Source organism: Dendrobates tinctorius, unplaced genomic scaffold (assembly GCF_039654945.1).
Source record: "Dendrobates tinctorius isolate UK_male_01 unplaced genomic scaffold, ASM3965494v1 ptg000196l, whole genome shotgun sequence".
Lineage (NCBI taxonomy): Eukaryota > Metazoa > Chordata > Amphibia > Anura > Dendrobatidae > Dendrobates > Dendrobates tinctorius.
The window spans coordinates 23,210,101-23,229,459 of NW_027361863.1; the positions used below are offsets into that span (position 1 = coordinate 23,210,101).

General features: G+C 49.8%; 1 protein-coding gene across 2 annotated transcripts in view; it reads left to right on the forward strand.

Moving 5' to 3' along the window:
- Window positions 1–19,359, forward strand: part of CFAP58 (cilia and flagella associated protein 58) — a 96,761-nt gene that overhangs the window by 43,012 nt on the left and 34,390 nt on the right. For both annotated transcript variants that reach the window (XM_073553064.1, XM_073553063.1), the window contains exons 7-11: window positions 1,818–1,977; window positions 5,769–5,851; window positions 6,602–6,793; window positions 6,887–7,048; window positions 8,528–8,674. In XM_073553064.1, the coding sequence (XP_073409165.1) occupies window positions 1,818–1,977; window positions 5,769–5,851; window positions 6,602–6,793; window positions 6,887–7,048; window positions 8,528–8,674 (744 nt within the window). The remainder of the gene's footprint in view (window positions 1–1,817; window positions 1,978–5,768; window positions 5,852–6,601; window positions 6,794–6,886; window positions 7,049–8,527; window positions 8,675–19,359) is intronic.

A 19,359-nucleotide genomic window follows, 5' to 3' on the forward strand; every position in this document is an offset into this window, starting at 1 on the left:
AGGAGTAGCCCAAGACGGCGGCACTACGTCCGACTAGACCTACCGTGTGTGCAGCGTTGCAACTGCAAACGCTAAGGAGGGCTGCTACTGCAGCGCGGCGTGGACACTGCCGCCAAACGACAAAGGCAAGGCGCAAGCGCAATGTCGGATGCTAGCAGCTGTGGATGTTGCAGCAGAGGAGCGCTGGCGCTGATACTAACTCAGTCCCTGTTCACATGCGTAATATCAGAGGGAAGGGGTTTCATAATGAGTCAGTCACCAGAATCATACATCCGTCCTCATACACACAGCAGCAAGTATGACTATAATAGCGCATGGTGGAACAGCCATGCGCGCCTTTTATAGTAGCCGGGACCTTCTGCACGCTTCCAGATCTCTGAGATGGACCAATGAGAACTGGAGCGGGACCTGAGCACATGACTCCCGATCTCCAATGGGAGATCGTCCCATGAGCATGCTCAGTAGGAGGATAGAAGGACTTAGCCTCAGGAGAGATTTGCTGCAAGGGAATTTCCTCTGCAATCTCCTCTGCAGTGGATAAATAGGAGGAGACTGCAGAATGTGAGGATCTGGATCCCTGCAGAGTAAACGCAGGAATCCGACTCCTAACAATTTTGCATGTTTTAAGCCACACCTTTTTTTCTCTTTGACACACCTCTTTTCTTCCAAGCTACACATCTTTTCTACCAAGCCACACCTATTTTCTTCTAAGCCACACCCCTTTGCCTTATAAGACACATCTTTTATTGTAAGCCACCATTCTTTTCCATCTAAGCCACACCTCTTTACCTCCTAACCCACACCCCTTTACCATCTAAGCCATACCTCTTTACCTTCAGAGCCACACCTCTTTACCCTCTAATCTACATCTCTTTACTTTCTAAGCCACACCTCTTCTCTTCTAAACAAGCCACACCTCTTTCTATAAAGCCACACCTCTTTACCTTGTGAGCCACACCTCTTTACCATCTAAACTACACCTTTTTTCTCTGTCACACCTCCTCACTCAAGGACACGCCTCTTTTTCAATATAAACCCTTTGTTCTCTTTCCCATGATGACACACATCCTTTCACATTAAACCACACCTCCATTCCCCATTAAGCCACTCCTCTTTTTCCTGTAAGCCACACCCCTTGTGGTAAATAGCAACAAACAGCTGACAATACAAGGTGTAAAGTAGATAAATGCTATTGTCTTTTTGTATAGCACCAACATATTCCACAGCTCTGTACAGCGCTTAGGGGACGCGACGCGGTGCGACAACTTTCTCCAAAATTTGTTACTTTTACCTCCAAAGTCGGGGCACAAACACATCTTTTCCAAAAATTTCTACTTCTCCCTGATCAGCAGTAATCCAAGATTTTACTTATTGGGTCATTTCCGATATTTGTATATTTTATCAGAGCTGATTCCCGGGGGGGGGTTGTGAACTTGAGAATAAGAAGAATCAAACAATAAGTTTACATAAAGTTGGTAAAAAGTTTTCACTTTAGTTTTTTTTTTTTTTCTTTAGATGGTCCCATACCGCGGGGTCACAAATTGGGTGGGAGACATTTTGTAAATATTCCCCAAGAAAACCTGCGCGTCCCTTGAGAGTTTTGTCAGGTGGTCCGAGGTGGGTCCGGAGGCAGTGTTTAGCAGGTAGAGTGTTGTACCTGTGCTCCTGCCCAAGCTCAGCTTAATCATAGGGCATCTTAGGGGGTTTCCAGCCTTCTTACTGATGAAGAGGACCCCCGATGGTATTAATCCGTGGGGCACCTGTCCGCGCGGGATGTTTCCATCCCTTCATCTCGTCTCCTTTTTTCCCGTTCACAGTCTAGAGAAGATGAGATCAGCCAGATGCGGCAGGAGATCTCCAAACTTTCCAAAGTCCGAGAGTCCATCCAGAGGAAATACCGGCAGATGGAGGAGCAGAAGATTGAGGTGGAGCAGCAGAGAGAGACGCTGAAAAACCAGATCACCGGACTGGAGAGAGGTGACGCAATGGTTTATGTAGATAAGATCTCCATCAGTGTCTCACCGTTCTCTTGCTGTCAGTGAATGGAAATATTCATTTTTTTACATCCTCCATCCAGTCCTAAGCTGCAATATCAGCAGCGTCACGGATAACAATCCGAATCATGGTTTCCGTCAGTTTGACCATAGATTTGCTGACTGCTCTGTGCTTGCCTCCATCCTTAGTCCTGCTCACAGAGCTGAAGGCTTGTTACAGTGTGTCAGTATAGGCACAATTTTTAGACCCTCTGCATAACATCACTACAAAACCAGCCTGTGTCGGAATCTTAGATGGGTTTTTCTGGTTTGTGCATTTTCAAGATCTCTGCTGGTTGTCAGTGAATGGGAATATTCTTGCTTAGATTTATGGGCTGGAGCAACATTACAGAGTATCAGATCTCTCCTTTTAACAACCCCCCCCCCCCCCCAAAATGATCAGAGCTAGTTCTCATCCTCAAGAAGGTTTCCATTCACTGCCAGCAAGCGGGCAGCGGGCGAGGGACGGAAATCTGCAGCATATTGGGAAGTATCAGAGCTGCTAATTATACGGTTAATTCACAGGACATGGGAGAATCTTTTTTAGAGCAGATTTGGACAAATGTTGAATTTTTTTGATCTTTCAAGTTTGCAAATTTTGGTCATAGGAACCTAAATTTTGGGCACAACTGAGTTGGCGCGCAGCTCGGCGTGCTCGCCGGGTGTAGGAGCGGCCATCTTTACATGCTTTACGGATAAGCACGGGACATGCTGCCATGGTTTTCACGGGGTCAGTGTGCCGATCTCGTCCTGTCTGCTGCACACTGACCGAAAACCACCTCGTCTGCGACCATCCTGGCTCCGGTACCTCAAAAACAGAAAAATCACAGCACTCCCTGAGACAGGAGCTCAAGCAGGGTCCAATACCAGCACTATATAATAGAAATAAGGGCTGAACGGTAGAACAATTTACTTGTGTGGCAGTCAAAAAAGTGAGAGTAATACACGTAGACGTTTCGGTCTCACATGACCTTCATCAGTTTACGCTAAAAGAATCAAAAGGTGTCAACAATAGAAAACAAATGTAGAAAGAAATCAGATTAATAAAGCTAAAAGATATCGTATAATACAATAGGTTATCAATGTTCTAGAGGGTCCGTAATCATCTCCGGTCACATTATATATAATATATAGTATCAGAATAACTCTGTAGAGATCAGTGACCGGTAATAGCAATGAATAAATGGAACTAACCGATAAAACTGCACAGATGGGGAAAAAGGAGGTGAAGGACGACCCAGTGTTCACTAGGAAAGTATTTCTATAAGAGAACAATAGAGATACAGGTGAGTAGTGTGATCATGTCGCAGGAGAGTAGGTGGACAGCGCATAGAGAACATGGGGGCATTATACATTGCTTCGTATCTGAACTGGGGCATGTCCTCTATGCGCTCTCCACAAACTCTCTTGTGACATTATCACATTATCGCATTATACGATATCTTTTAGCTTTATTAATCTGATTGTTTTCTACATTTGTTTTCTATTGTTGACAGCCGTCAGCTTTTGATTCTTTTACATTATACTGATGAAGGTCATGTGAGACCGAAACATCTACCTGTATTACTCACACTTTTTTGACTTCCACACAATTAAAATGTTAGACCAGCTAACTCCAGTACCTTACCCAGTGATGTGCACAGCGCTGCTGACGGAGGGAGTCTCTGCGCCCATCCTAACTCCAGTACCTTACCCAGTGATGTGCACAGCTCTGCTTAAGGAGGGAGTCTCTGCGCCCGTCCTAGTTCCGGTGCCTGACCTGGTGATGTGCACAGCACTTCTGACGGAGGGAGTCTCTGTGCTTGTCCTGACTCCGGTACCTGACCCAGTGATGGGATGTATACAGCACTGCTGACGAAGGGAGTCTCTGTGACCGTCCTGACTCCTGTATCTGACCCAATGATGTGATGTGCCCAGCACTGCTGACGATGGTAGTCTCTGTGACCGTCCTGACTCCGGTACCTGACGCATTGATGTGCACAGCGCTGCTGACGATGGGAGTCTCTGTGACCGTCCTGACTCCGGTACCTGACGCAGTGATGTGCACAGCGCTGCTGACAATGGGAGTCTCTGCGCCTGTCCTGACTCCGGTACCTGACGCAGTGATGTGCACAGCGCTGCTGACGATGGGAGTCTCTGTGACCGTCCTGACTCCGGTACCTGACGCAGTGATGTGCAGAGCGCTGCTGACGATGGGAGTCTCTGTGACCATCCTGACTCCGATACTTGACACAGTGATGTGCACAGCGCTGCTGACGGAGGGAGTCTCTGCGCCTGTCCTGACTCCTGTATCTGACTCAATGATGTGCACAGCGCTGCTGACGATGGGAGTCTCTGACCGTCCTGACTCCGGTACCTGACGCAGTGATGTGCACAGCACTGCTGACGGAGGGAGTCTCTGTGACCGTCCTGACTCCGGTACCTGACCCAGTGATGTGCACAGCGCTGCTGACAATGGGAGTCTCTGCGCCTGTCCTGACTCCGGTACCTGACGCAGTGATGTGCACAGCGCTGCTGACGATGGGAGTCTCTGTAACCGTCCTGACTCCGGTACCTGACGCAGTGATGTGCAGAGCGCTGCTGACGATGGGAGTCTCTGTGACCATCCTGACTCCGATACTTGACACAGTGATGTGCACAGCGCTGCTGACGGAGGGAGTCTCTGCGCCTGTCCTGACTCCTGTATCTGACTCAATGATGTGCACAGCGCTGCTGACGATGGGAGTCTCTGTGACCGTCCTGACTCCGGTACCTGACGCAGTGATATGCACAGCGCTGCTGACGGAGGGAGTCTCTGCGCCTGTCCTGACTCCTGTATCTGACTCAATGATGTGCACAGCGCTGCTGATGATGGGAGTCTCTGTGACCGTCCTGACTCCTGTACCTGACGCAGTGATGTGCACAGCGCTGCTGACGATGGGAGACTCTGTGACCGTCCTGACTCCGGTACCTGACGCAGTGATGTGCCCAGCGCTGCTGACGATGGGAGTCTCTGCGCCTGTCCTGACTCCTGTATCTGACTCAATGATGTGCACAGCGCTGCTGACGATGGGAGTCTCTGTGACCGTCCTGACTCCGGTACCTGACGCAGTGATGTGCACAGCGCTGCTGACGGAGGGAGTCTCTGCGCCTGTCCTGACTCCTGTATCTGACTCAATCATGTGCACAGCGCTGCTGACGATGGGAGTCTCTGTGACCGTCCTGACTCCTGTACCTGACGCAGTGATGTGCACAGCGCTGCTGACGATGGGAGTCTCTGTGACCGTCCTGACTCCTGTACCTGACGCAGTGATGTGCACAGCGCTGCTGACGGAGGGAGTCTCTGCGCCTGTCCTGATTCCTGTATCTGACTCAATGATGTGCACAGCGCTGCTGACGATGGGAATCTCTGTGACCGTCCTGACTCCTGTACCTGACGCAGTGATGTGCACAGCGCTGCTGACGATGGGAGTCTCTGTGACCGTCCTGACTCCTGTACCTGACGCAGTGATGTGCACAGCGCTGCTGACGATGGGAGACTCTGTGACCGTCCTGACTCCGGTACCTGACTCAGTGATGTGCACAGCGCTGCTGACGATGGGAGTCTCTGCGCCTGTCCTGACTTCGGTACCTGACCCCGTGATGTGCACAGCGCTGCTGACAGAGGGAGTCTCTGCGCTCTTATCAAAGTGTAATCTCATTCTGACAGCGCACCGTTTCCTGCCTGACACTGATTGTACATCTTTATTCCCCCAGAGCTGGAATCTGCTAAGAAACAAGCGGAGCTGGAAAAGAAAGCAGTAGATGAGCTCATCAGAGAGAGGGACGTTCTGAACAAGGTGAGCGCTCTGTTACTGTGGAAACACTCGAGACCGCTCGTGGGTAGACAGATTAAAGGAGAGGATAAGGGGCGATCGCGCACCTTAGTTAGTGAGCGTTGGGCTGACAGCTCTGCCTCCCGACTCTCTGGCACAGACAGACATACATGTGTTGCCAGATACCTCCCATTTGAATAAGGGATGGGACATGTTAATATTCAGCGTGTCTGATCCTTCTCTGCTCTGTCATCGGCTGTAGGGGACAGTTGAGTGACCGTACTGCGGCTACAGCCAGGAGCAGACAGGCATCTAGCAGAATTGTGAGTGCAGCTCTGGCTGTGATTGGGTATAAAATATAATGTAACTGCAAGATTTTATATTTAAAGGACCCTTTTGCCTCTTCTCAAAAATTGTTTAGAAGGAAGAGATCATTAAAAAAAAGTAAAAGATGTGTTACTTACCTCTCTGCAGATCCATTGTGGCTTCTCCATCATCTCTGTATGAACTGGAAGTGATGACCTCATGTCCATACAGTGACCCGGCTGCAGCCAATCAGTGGCCGCAGTGGTCATTAGACTGTCATCACATCCAGTCCACGCCGAGACTAGAGAGCAGCAGGGTATGCGGAGAGGTCAGTAAATGGAAATAGGAAGGGAAGACTCCTTTGAACTGTAGAAATATGGTGGAAGATGTCCATCTGCAGATGGAGAAGAGGTCTATGGGGGGATAAAATGCTCCATGTGTCCTCACACACATCTCCTTTTCTTCTAGAACCTCCTGAAAGCGGGCAATGCCACCCAGAAACAGCTGAACCTGGTGAAGCTCCACGAGCAATCAAAGAAGAACCTGGAAGAGGAAATCCTCAACTACAAGGAGGAGGCGCAGAAACAGCGGAAGATCATCTACCAGCTGGAGAAGGAGCGGGACCGGTACATCAATGAGGCCAGCGAGCTGACCCAGAAGGTGGACGCCCTACAACTTCTCCACCTTGTGCCCGGAGACTCGGGGTGAACACATAGAAACATCACCCTTCTTTCTTGTGCCCTCATCTTGCAGGTTCTTCAGCACATGGAGGATATCAAAGTACGGGAGATGCAGATCTTTGATTATAAGAAAAAGATCGCCGAAGCTGAAACAAAACTGAAACAGCAGCAGAACTTATACGAAGCTGTGAGGTCCGACCGCAACCTGTACAGCAAGAACCTCATAGAAGCTCAGGTGCACGATGGTGGGATGCCTTAAAGGGGAAGTCCTACCTTATACAGCAATCGCTGGGATATGTCATGCTTTAGGATTGGTGGGGTCCGTCCTTTTGGACCCCTACTGATCCTGAGATAGAGGCAGCACTGATTAATAGCTGCATTCCCCTTATTGTTTCTCCCCTTTCCACTGTACAGGAGACAGTGGTGCTGCCTTGGTGAAGTGAAGGAGGCCGTGCGGCAGTTCCCTGCACAGCAACACTGACAGCCAACCATAGCAAAAAGCCCGCATTGCAGCCCCTCCATTCTTACGATTGCCAGAGGTTCCAGAGATCAGTACCCCCCCCCCACCCACCGATCATGTGATGTCACAACCCAGCAAATATCTCTTCATCAGATAGGAATATCCCTTTAAACTAACCTTGCATGGTTCCTGTATCTACCTGTCTATTATCCACCTTCCAAAAACAGACTCCTTTTATTTTGCACAAATTGCACCGTGTTCATAAACTGGGCGGGCGCTGCACAATATTACTCACGGCAAGCTAGTGTCACGATCCATTTTTGAATCTGTCAGATTCTGGATTCTCTTTTATAAACTTTTTACCTTTCAGGCCATCGGAGGTTAATGTCAGTTTTTGCCCCCGATGGCCGCTGGTGTTACTACAACTGTAGTTGGTCGTCTGCTGGGTTTCATCCCCCCCCCCCGGTGGCCGCTGGTGTTACTATATGTTTAGTTAGTCATCAGGTGGTGACTACTCCCACTTCCCTTTATAAGGCCTCCTGGTGCTGCAGATCACTGTTGGTAATACTAGTCATTTGCTAACTAACCTTGGTGAAGACTGGACCTACCTGGTGCAGAGGGGGTTCAGCTTATCTGGAGCAGTGGTGTTGCTGCTGGATGCTGATCGGGTGCCTTATTCTGCTGCTTGGAGCATTGGCAGCAGATAAAGCTAAGTTTTGGTTTTTAGTTGCCTCACCCGTGGTGTCTGTTTTATCTTTCTTTTCGTGTTATTGGTGCAGTTCACTTTATTCCCTGTCTCACCTCCTGGGGAGGGGGTTGGGAGTTTAGCTCAGGGCTATACAAGAGACAGGGACAGGTCGGGGACTTGGGCCTCACTACCATCAAGTGTACCTCCAATTTAATGAAAGTCAGGGCATCTCCTTAGCTTGAGGGGCAGTTCAGGGGCCCAGGTTCCACGTCTCCTGCTTTTTCCCTACTGTCCCATGACAACTAGCCATAGTGCCATCTCATGGCTGCGCAGTATGTTTGGCAGTAGTCATTCATATATTTGGCCCAATAATTCCGATATGTTCAGCCCGTCCCCAAATCTGATGAAAGAGCAAAAAAATGGCATTCAGCTCTTAGGATTTATTTTCTTTTCTGCCACCTTTTAATAAAAAAAAGTCATCCGTTTTTTTACCCAGACGTTACTTTACTACTTTAGTTATGGGTCCTGTAAGACGCATGAAGGCTGATGATTAACTTTCTTCACAGGATGAAATAACCGAGATGAAGAGAAAGCTGAAGATCATGAACCATCAGGTGGACCAGCTGAAGGAAGAGATCACCTCCAAGGAATCGGCTCTGGTCAAGGTCCATCTGGATCACCAACGTCTGGAGAAGGAGAAAGAGGCGCTGAAGGTTCGTCCGCGCGCTCTGTAGACTGTAGGTCACTTCTAGCATTCGATATGGGGCTTCATCTTGTGTCTGCTCAGGATGGGAAAGAATCCCTGTGCGCTCCTTAAACCCTACAGGAGGACAACCCCTTTTAATGGCATCTTCCTTCCACTCTCTGTGTCCGCCTCATTCTCAGTGGCCCCCTTAGCTGATTCCGTCATACCCCATTAAACATGAAAGAAGTAGAACCTCTACCAGTTAGGTATCCTAGAATCTTGGCTAGATGCATGATCTGAAGCTTTGGATCCAGTGCTACATCTGTACCAGGACCCCCACCTGTCACATGCATTTCTAATACCGGGGTCTCTAAGGCTGAGTTCACACGTGGCGTTTTTTTCGCGTTTCAGCGGCGGTTTTAACCACGCGATTTTGCCGCGAAAACACGAAAAATAAGCATCCCATGCATTCCTATGGGATTCCACAATGCTGTGCTAATGCTGCGGTTTTTACCGCGGCGGAATCGCTTCGCGGTAAAAACCGCAGCATGCTCATTAATTTGCGGAATCGCGGCGATCCCGCACCCATAGGAATGCATTGTTCCGCTTACTTCCCGCATGTGGCTGTGCACATCATGCGGAAAGTAAGCAGAACATTTGCGGATGGTACCCACGGTCCGGAGGAGATTAGACTGTCCTCCGGGCTTTGGGTACCATATCCCTGTAAAAAATAGAATTTAAAAATAAAAAATATTGTTATTCTCACCCTCCGACGTCCCGCGCAGTCTTCCCGCTTCTCTTCACGCTCTCGTTCCCAGTAATCCTTTGCGAAAATGCCCGCGATGACGTCCGTTCTCGCGGGATCGCGAAGTCTCGCAGTCATTCGCGCGACGTCATCGCGAATTACCGTGAGACATCGCGATCCCGCGAGAACGGACGTCATCACTGGAATTTTCGCAAAGGATTACTGGGAACGGATGCGCGGGACGTCAGAAGGTGAGAATAACACCATTTTTTATTTTTTTTTACATTCTATCTTTTACAACTGATGCTGCATAGGCGGCCTCAGTAGTAAAAAGTTGGTCACACTCGTCAAACACTATGTTTGACGAGTGTGACCAACCTGTCAATCAGTTTTCCAAGCGATGCTACAGATCGCTTGGAAAACGCTAGCATTCTGCAAGCTAAATACGCTTGCAAAATGCTAGTTTTTCCGCGGGAAAATCTCGGGAATTTAAAATGCGATTTTCCCGCGGACTGGAATTCCGGAATTCTCACGGTAATTTCCGCGAGAGTTCCGGTACGTGTGCACTTAGCCTAAGCCCCCTTATACACCAGGTCCTAGTTGTAATTACTACCCTCTTACCATCACCTTACCCTCTGCCGACCCTTGTCAGAGACTTATTGCATTAGTGAGAGATTAGCGATCGATCAGCTGAGTCAGGGGACGATTGATGTGTTTAAGCCGATCTCCCCTTCATTTGTCAGGCCTGTCACAATCGCTGAGGATCCACAGCGGCCGCTCCCCGGTGCTCAGCTTGTCTCCTCCGCTGCCAGCCCAGGGATCAGCCGCCTCAGCCTGACACCGACACTTCTGCACCTCAGTTATTTATGAGGGAATGTTTCCAAATCTCACAGCACATCAGTCACTGCCCCGTGCGGTCCTGTCCCTCACCCTGATCATTCCTGCCCCGTGCCGGAGACGGTGACCACCCGTTGCAGAGTCTTCATCACCCTTGTGCTTTGTAGATGACGGAAGCGTCTCGTACATTGCTATGTGCTCTCATTACTGTAGATGGGAGTATTGCTGCAGTGAATAGAAGCCACGGCGCCGTCCCCGGGGGGGGGGAGACTTTCCATGTAATTATTGGTCATTAACCAATATGGCTCCCGATCTCCTGAGCGGCCTCTTTGCCGGTGTATGAAGTGATGTGTCTTTTCTGCGCTTTCTGAATTGGCATGGTTTTCTATTACACTATAGCCGCACTGTGAACCCTGGGTCTACTGAATTTTCTGAGGTGATAAAGGGTTAATGCGATTGGCACGATTGCCTTTTTGTCTTACTTTACAGCACCTGTTGGTCGGCTCGGTTACCCCAATATGTTGCACCGAAATTTGGACAAAATTTTGGTGCATGTAGAAATACTTAAGAACGACCCCCTTTCAACGTAGCCACTCCCAATTGTCAATGAAGCTGCAAAAAGTGTCCTAAGCACTGATGGAAGACATGTCTGAGCCGGAATCACTGGTGAGAAAGGCAGCGTGTCACTAGTGGGTAAAGGCTGCGTGTCACTAGTGGGTAAAGGCTACGTGTCACCAGTGGGAAAGGCTGCGTGTCACCAAGGGAAAGGCTGCGTGTCACTAGTGTGAAAAACTATGTTTCACTAGTGGGAAAGGCTGCGTGTCACTAGTGGGAAAGGCTGTGTGTCACCAAGGGAAAGGCTGCGTGTCACTAGTGGGAAAGACTGTGTGTCACCAAGGGAAAGGCTGCGTGTCACCAGTGGGAAAGGCTGTGTCACTAGTGGGAAAGGCTGCGTGTCACCAGTGGGAAAAGCTGCGTGTCACCAGTGGGAAAGGCTGCGTGTCACCAAGGGAAAGGCTGCGTGTCACTAGTGGGAAAGGCTGCGTGTCACCAAGGGAAAGGCCGTGTGTCACCAAGGGAAAGGCTGCATGTCACTAGTGGGAAAGGCTGCGTGTCACTAGTGGGAAAGGCTGCGTGTCACCAAGGGAAAGGCTGCGTGTCACCAAGGGAAAGGATGCGTGTCACTAGTGGGAAAGGCTGCGTGTCACCAAGGGAAAGGCCGTGTGTCACTAGTGGGAAAGGCTGCGTGTCACTAGTGGGAAAGGCTGCGTGTCACTAGTGGGAAAGGCCGCATAAGATACCTTGGGACGTCCTTACAGTAGAAAACCCAACAGATACCAAATGTAAATGTGCAGAAGGGAAGTCACACGGGGCCACTATAAATACCAGGGACAGTAGGAAGTGCAGAGAAAATTGCTGACTCGTCTTCTGCCTCCATCCTCATCAAAAACTTATCAGTTATTAATATTAAATACAAATAATGTTTTTTTTTTTTTTTTTTTAACCAAAGGGTTTGTCCACTCGAGTCTGACGACATGGACAAAAATAATATATACTCTCTAGAGATGGTCAGAAAGACTTATGGTGCCCAGTTCTGACCTCTTGTCTGGTCCTTCTGTGGCCGACGTCCACAAAGTGTCATAGGTTAAAAAAAAGCTCCCGTACCATCAAACGCAACCTGTCTCCATCAATTGTAAATTTTATTACTAAATTATCTCTAACCCACAATGTTATGTGTAATATAGGAGAGGCCTCCACCCCGTGTAATATAAGAGAGGCCTCCATCCCGTGTAATATAGGAGAGGCCTCCATCCCGTGTAATATAGGAGAGGCCTCCACCCCGTGTAATATAGGAGAGGCCACCACCCCGTGTAATATAGCAGAGGCCTCCATCCCGTGTAATATAAGAGAGGCCTCCACCCCATGTAATATAGGAGAGGCCTCCACCCCATGTAATATAGGAGAGGCCTCCACCCCATGTAATATAGGAGAGGCCTCCACCCCATGTAATATAGGAGAGGCCTCCACCCCATGTAATATAGGAGAGGCCTCCACCCCGTGTAATATAGGAGAGGCCTCCACCCCGTGTAATATAGGAGAGGCCTCCACCCCATGTAATATAGGAGAGGCCTCCACCCTGTGTAATATAGGAGAGGCCTCCACCCCATGTAATATAGGAGAGGCCTCCACCCCGTGTAATATAGCAGAGGCCTCCATCCCGTGTAATATAAGAGAGGCCTCCACCCCGTGTAATATAGGAGAGGCCTCCACCCCGTGTAATATAGGAGAGGCCTGCACCCCGTGTAATATAGGAGAGGCCTGCACCCCGTGTAATATAGGAAAGGCCTCCACCCCATGTAATATAGGAGAGGCCTCCACCCCATGTAATATAGGAGAGGCCTCCACCCCGTGTAATATAGGAGAGGCCTCCACCCCGTGTAATATAGGAGAGGCCTCCACCCCGTGTAATATAGGAGAGGCCTCCACCCCGTGTAATATAGGAGAGGCCTCCACCCCGTGTAATATAGGAGAGGCCTCCACCCCGTGTAATATAGGAGAGGCCTCCACCCTGTGTAATATAGGAGAGGCCTCCACCCCGTGTAATATAGGAGAGGCCTCCACCCCGTGTAATATAGGAGAGGCCTCCACCCCGTGTAATATAGGAGAGGCCTCCACCCCGTGTAATATAGGAGAGGCCTCCACCCCGTGTAATATAGGAGAGGCCTCCACCCCGTGTAATATAGGAGAGGCCTCCATCCCGTGTAATATAGGAGAGGCCTCCACCCCGTGTAATATAGGAGAGGCCACCACCCCGTGTAATATAGCAGAGGCCTCCATCTCGTGTAATATAGCAGAGGCCTCCATCCCGTGTAATATAGGAGAGGCCTCCACCCCGTGTAATATAGGAGAGGCCTCCACCCCGTGTAATATAGGAGAGGCCTCCACCCCGTGTAATATAGGAGAGGCCTCCACCCCGTGTAATATAGGAGAGGCCTCCACCCCGTGTAATATAGGAGAGGCCTCCACCCCGTGTAATATAGGAGAGGCCTCCACCCTGTGTAATATAGGAGAGGCCTCCACCCCGTGTAATATAGGAGAGGCCTCCATCCCGTGTAATATAGGAGAGGCCTCCATCCCGTGTAATATAGGAGAGGCCTCCACCCCGTGTAATATAGGAGAGGCCTCCATCCCCTGTAATATAGGAGAGGCCTCCACCCCGTGTAATATAAGAGAGGCCTCCATCCCGTGTAATATAGGAGAGGCCTCCACCGCATGTAATATAGGAGAGGCCTTCACCCCGTGTAATATAGGAGAAGCCTCTACCCCGTGAAATATAGGAGAGGCCTCCACCCCGTGAAATATAAGAGAGGCCTCCACCCCGTGTAATATAAGAGAGGCCTCCACCCCGTGTAATATAGCAGAGGCCTCCATCCCGTGTAATATAGGAGAGGCCTCCATCCCGTGTAATATAGGAGAGGCCTCCACCCCGTGTAATATAGGAGAGGCCTCCATCCCCTGTAATATAGGAGAGGCCTCCACCCCGTGTAATATAAGAGAGGCCTCCATCCCGTGTAATATAGGAGAGGCCTCCACCGCATGTAATATAGGAGAGGCCTTCACCCCGTGTAATATAGGAGAAGCCTCTACCCCGTGAAATATAGGAGAGGCCTCCACCCCGTGAAATATAAGAGAGGCCTCCACCCCGTGTAATATAAGAGAGGCCTCCACCCCGTGTAATATAAGAGAAGCCTCCATCCCGTGTAATATAGGAGAGGCCTCCACCGCATGTAATATAGGAGAGGCCTCCACCCCGTGTAATATAGGAGAGGCCTCCACCCCGTGTAATATAGGAGAGGCCTCCATCCCGTGTAATATAGGAGAGGCCTCCACCCCGTGTAATATAAGAGAAGCCTCCATCCCGTGTAATATAGGAGAGGCCTCCACCGCATGTAATATAGGAGAGGCCTTCAACCCTGTCTAATATAGGAGAGGTTTCCACCCCTTGTAATATAGGAGAGGCCTCCAGCTCGTGTAAGCCTCCACCCCGTGTAATATAGGAGAGGCCTCCACCCCGTGTAATATAGGAGAGGCCTCCACCCTGTGTAATATAGGAGAGGCCTCCACCCCGTGTAATATAGGAGAGGCCGCCATCCTTTGTAATAATTTTTTTGCTGCCTTTGTGGAGACCAAAACTGGATTGCATGTTCTAGATGTGGCCTCACCAGCGACTTATAATGGGGTAATAGTACGTTGGGATCGCAGCATTTTATCTCTCCTTTTTTTATACACCCTAAAATCTTGTTGGCTTTTGCGGCTGCTGCCTGACATTGAGTGCTGCTGCTCAGCTTACTTGTAAGCAGAATCCCCCGTCCTTCTCCTGTTCTGTATCCCGAGTATTCTCCCATCTAATGTATATGCAGCTATAGGATTACTCCATCCTTCGGTGATTACTCTACATTTATCTACATTAATCTCATTTGCCGAGTGTTTGCCCATCAGACGTCTTATCCAGATGTAATATTGTAACATTAAGGTCCTACATAGTTTGGTGTCGTCAGCAAAAAATAAGAATAAGACTGACACTTTACTCTCAATCCCATCCACTAGATCATTAATAAAGAGGTTAAAAATAATCGGTCCTAATACAGATCCCTGCGGTCCCCAATGCCCCCAACATAGATCCCTGCGGTCCTCAATGCCCCCAGCATAGATCCCTGCGGTCCCCAATGCCCCCAGCACAGATCCCTGCGGTCCTCAATGCCCCCAGCACAGATCCACAGATCCCTGCAGTCCCCAATGCCCCCAACACAGATCCCTGCGGTCCACAATGCCCCCAACACAGATCCACAGATCCCTGCAGTCCCCAATGCCCCCAGCACAGATCCCTGTGGTCCCCAATGCCCCCAGCACAGATGCCTGTGGTCCCCAATGCCCCCAGCACAGATCCCTGCGGTCCCCAATGCCCCCAACACAGATCCCTGCGGTCCCCAATGCCCCCAGCACAGATCCCTGCGGTCCCCAATGCCCCCAGCACAGATCCATGCGGCCCCCAATGCCCCCAGCACAGATCCATGCGGTCCCCAATGCCCCCAGCACAGATCCACAGATCCCTGCAGTCCCCAATGCCCCTAACACAGATCCACAGATCCCTGCAGTCCCCAATGCCCCCAACACAGATCCCTGCGGTCCCCAATGCCCCCAGCACAGATGCCTGCGGTCCCCAATGCCCCCAGCACAGATGCCTGTGGTCCCCAATGCCCCCAGCACAGATCCCTGCGGTCCCCAATGCCCCCAACACAGATGCCTGCGGTCCCTAATGCCCCCAGCACAGATGCCTGCGGTCCCTAATGCCCCCAGCACAGATGCCTGCGGTCCCCATTGCCCCCAGCACAGATGCCTGCGGTCCCCATTGCCCCCAGCACAGATGCCTGCGGTCCCCAATGCCCCCAGCACAGATGCCTGCGGTCCCCAATGCCCCCAGCACAGATGCCTGCGGTCCCCAATGCCCCCAGCACAGATGCCTGTGGTCCCCAATGCCCCCAGCACAGATGCCTGCGGTCCCCAATGCCCCCAGCACATATGCCTGCGGTCCCCAATGCCCCCAGCACAGATGCCTGCGGTCCCCAATGCCCCCAGCACAGATGCCTGCGGTCCCCAATGCCCCCAGCACAGATGCCTGCGGTCCCCAATGCCCCCAGCACAGATGCCTGCGGTCCCCAGTGCCCCCAGCACAGATGCCTGCGGTCCCCAGTGCCCCCAGCACAGATGCCTGCGGTCCCCAGTGCCCCCAGCACAGATGCCTGCGGTCCCCAGTGCCCCCAGCACAGATGCCTGCGGTCCCCAGTGCCCCCAGCACAGATGCCTGCGGTCCCCAATGCCCCCAGCACAGATGCCTGCGGTCCCCAATGCCCCCAGCACAGATGCCTGCGGTCCCCAATGCCCCCAGCACAGATCCCTGCGGTCCTCAGTGCCCCCAGGACAGATCCCTGCGGTCCCCAATGCCCCCAGCACAGATCCCTGCGGTCCGCACTGTTGACTGCATCCCATATAGAGAATGTACCATTTATGATGACTCTTTGTTTCCTGTAATTTAGCCAATTCCTTACCCATCTGTATATAGTTTCCCCCAGTCACTGCATATGGAGCTTCAGTATAAGGCTGTTATGTGGTACAGTGTGAAATGCCTTTATAAAGTCCAGAGTAATCACATCAGCCGCATTACCAACATCCAGATTTGCACTTTCCTCGTCATAGAAACCCAACATGTTAGTTAGACACGACTTATTCTTCATGAATCCGCGCTGGTTGTCAGTTATTACATTATTCTCTGCAATATATCTCTGCAGGTCATCTCTTATGATGCCCTCATACATAGTGTACACTACTGATGTCAGACTTACCGGATGGTAGTAGCCTGGATCCACCGTCTTACCTTTCTTATATATTAGTACTACATCAGCCATGCTCCAATCTTGTGGCACCACCCCTGTTACAAGAGAGTCTAAGAATATGAAATCCAGCAGTGTGTCAATTACTGAGCTCCGCTCCCTCCGTATATGTGGATGAATGCCCACTGGGTCGAGGGATTGGTCAATGTTTAATTTGCTCAGGCGCAGATGCACTTTTTTATGTGTTACACTAGTTATATCAGGGGGTGAACTTTAATTTTTACCTTGTTGAATGATCCCTGGAAGAGTCAGTTCATTGGTGAACATGGATGAAAAGTGCCTGTTTAATATCTCAGCCTTTTCTTTGTCCTCTATAATTATCTTGTTATTATCATCTTTTAAGGGTCCGATAACATATGTTTTTATTTCTTATTGGCATTATGTATTTATGTATTTTTTTATTTATTTTAATGTCGTCTGCGATTTGTTTCTCTGTAGACTCTGGATTCTCGGCCTTCAGGATTTTGTATGCCCTTTGTGTTTTTCTAATTTGTCCATAATAGTTTCTTGGTATTCCTGGATATTTTATTATCAGACAGTATAAGTTTTCTACAGATTCTAGTAGCATATTCTTAAACATGCCCCACTTATGGTCAGCATTCCAAGTTACCATGAGATGGTCCCAGTCTGCACAATTAAGCTCTTCCTTTAATTTGTTGAAATCAGTTTTCCTTGATTTCCAGGTTTTTGTATTTCCCCTTTTGAATGTTTGATTGATAATTACATTGAAACTTACCATATAATAGTCACTGCTTCCCAAATGCTTCCTGACCTGTATATCTGCTATTGTATCTGGTCTATGTGACAGAACCAGATCCAGCAGATTACCTCCCCTGGCCTAGGTGACAGGACCAGATCCAGCAGATTACCTCCCCTGGCCTATGTAAGAGGACCAGATCCAGTAGATTATCTCCCCTGGTCTGTGTGACAGGACCAGACCCAGCAGATTATCTCTCCTGGCCTATGTGGTAGAACCAGATCCAGCAGATTACCTCTCCTGGCCTATGTGACAGGACCAAATCCAGCAGATTACCTCCCCTAGCCTATGTGACAGGACCAGATCCAGCAGATTACCTCCCCCTGGCCTATGTGGCAGAACCAGATCCAGCAGATTCCTTCCTTCCTGCACCCAGTTCTCCATGAACCCTAACCCTTCCTTCCTGCACCCAGTTCTCCATGAACCCTAACCCTTCCTTCCTGCACTCAGTTCTCCATGAACCCTAACCCTTCCTTCCTGCACCAAGTTCTAAGCCACTCATTTATCTCCCTGAGCTCCCACTGTCTTTCTAGTGACGCTCATGGCATCAGAAGTATTTCTGACATTGGAGGACCTGGCCTTCAGCTTCTCTCATAGTACCCTGTAATCATCTTTAAGGACCTTCCACCTCCCTCTAACTTTTTCACTGGTACCGATGTGTACCATGACCGCTTCATCTGGCATTAGTCATTTCATAGGGCCGGCGAGGTGATGACGTTGTGAGACCTAGGAAGCGACAGAGGATGATGGGTGTTGCAGTGAAGTCTGACTGCCACAGAGGACCACCAGAGGTTAAAATTGGGTACTGCAAATCTTTTTGCTCCAACACACATCTCTTAACACTGCCCGAAACCAACCAGTCTGTTGGGATGAAGCAAAAATAAAGGGGTGGTCTCACCATAGAAAGTAATGGATAGGACATTGCTTATTGATCGCTGAGGGGGTCTGTCACGGGGTCCTTCTCCGATACCACACAATCAACAGAGCGAGGGAAGTGTGAACAATCCCAAGACCTTTACTATAGGCAAAACTAAAAGATCCATAAACAATCCACCACACTGAGGATACAATAGTCCAGAACACATATGCAGTTCAGTAACAGGATGAATGTCCAAGGAGATGAGAGTCCAATAATCCAGCAGACAGAGGATAAAATGGGTCCATATGCTTCCCCTCCTCTCTGACGTGCTGTCTTCACACGATCATCACCACACAAGGTCTGACTTGTCTAGCTCCTGTCCTCCCCAGCCCCCTCCTTATGTCCAGGGGTAGTCAGACAGGTTTGAGCGGTTTTCAGGCCTCCCAGACCTGACAAAGGTGCCTTGGGGATTAAGGCACTACAGGGGGTTCATCAAGAGGCATAGATACAGTCAGGCTGCAGACAGTAAGTGAGCTAATTCAATTATCATCCTTTTGGAAGGTAATTGAGACTCTAGACAATATGGGGAATACACGGAATGATACAGGGCAACAAGAGAACACTATGGAAATCCGTAAAATATAAATAGACTCAAAATGATACCCACATAACATATCACACCATCACAGGGTCGATCCCATGTTCCCTGTCGAGCCTCAGAATGAAGGGGCCGCAGTGCGGATCACAGGGGTTATCTGCAAAGCAGCGCTCTCTGCCACGCAGCTGAACTTTAATCAGCAGCTGAGATAAATGCAGAGGAACAGCTTGGCAGACCCTTCAGTCTCGGAATTGGTAGGGGTCCCTGAGGTTAGCCCCCAGTGATTATTGATATGTCTTCACTTGCCAAGGTAAGAATCGCTTTAACAGCAAGAGATTGGTTGGCACAAGAAGCCCCTTCAGTGGATGCCGGCAACTGTTGTGGAGAGATCTAGATTAGTAAATTCCCCAAAATTTGGGGAGATTGTTAACAAACATTTTCATGGGGGAAGTTGCCGACCCGTAGTCG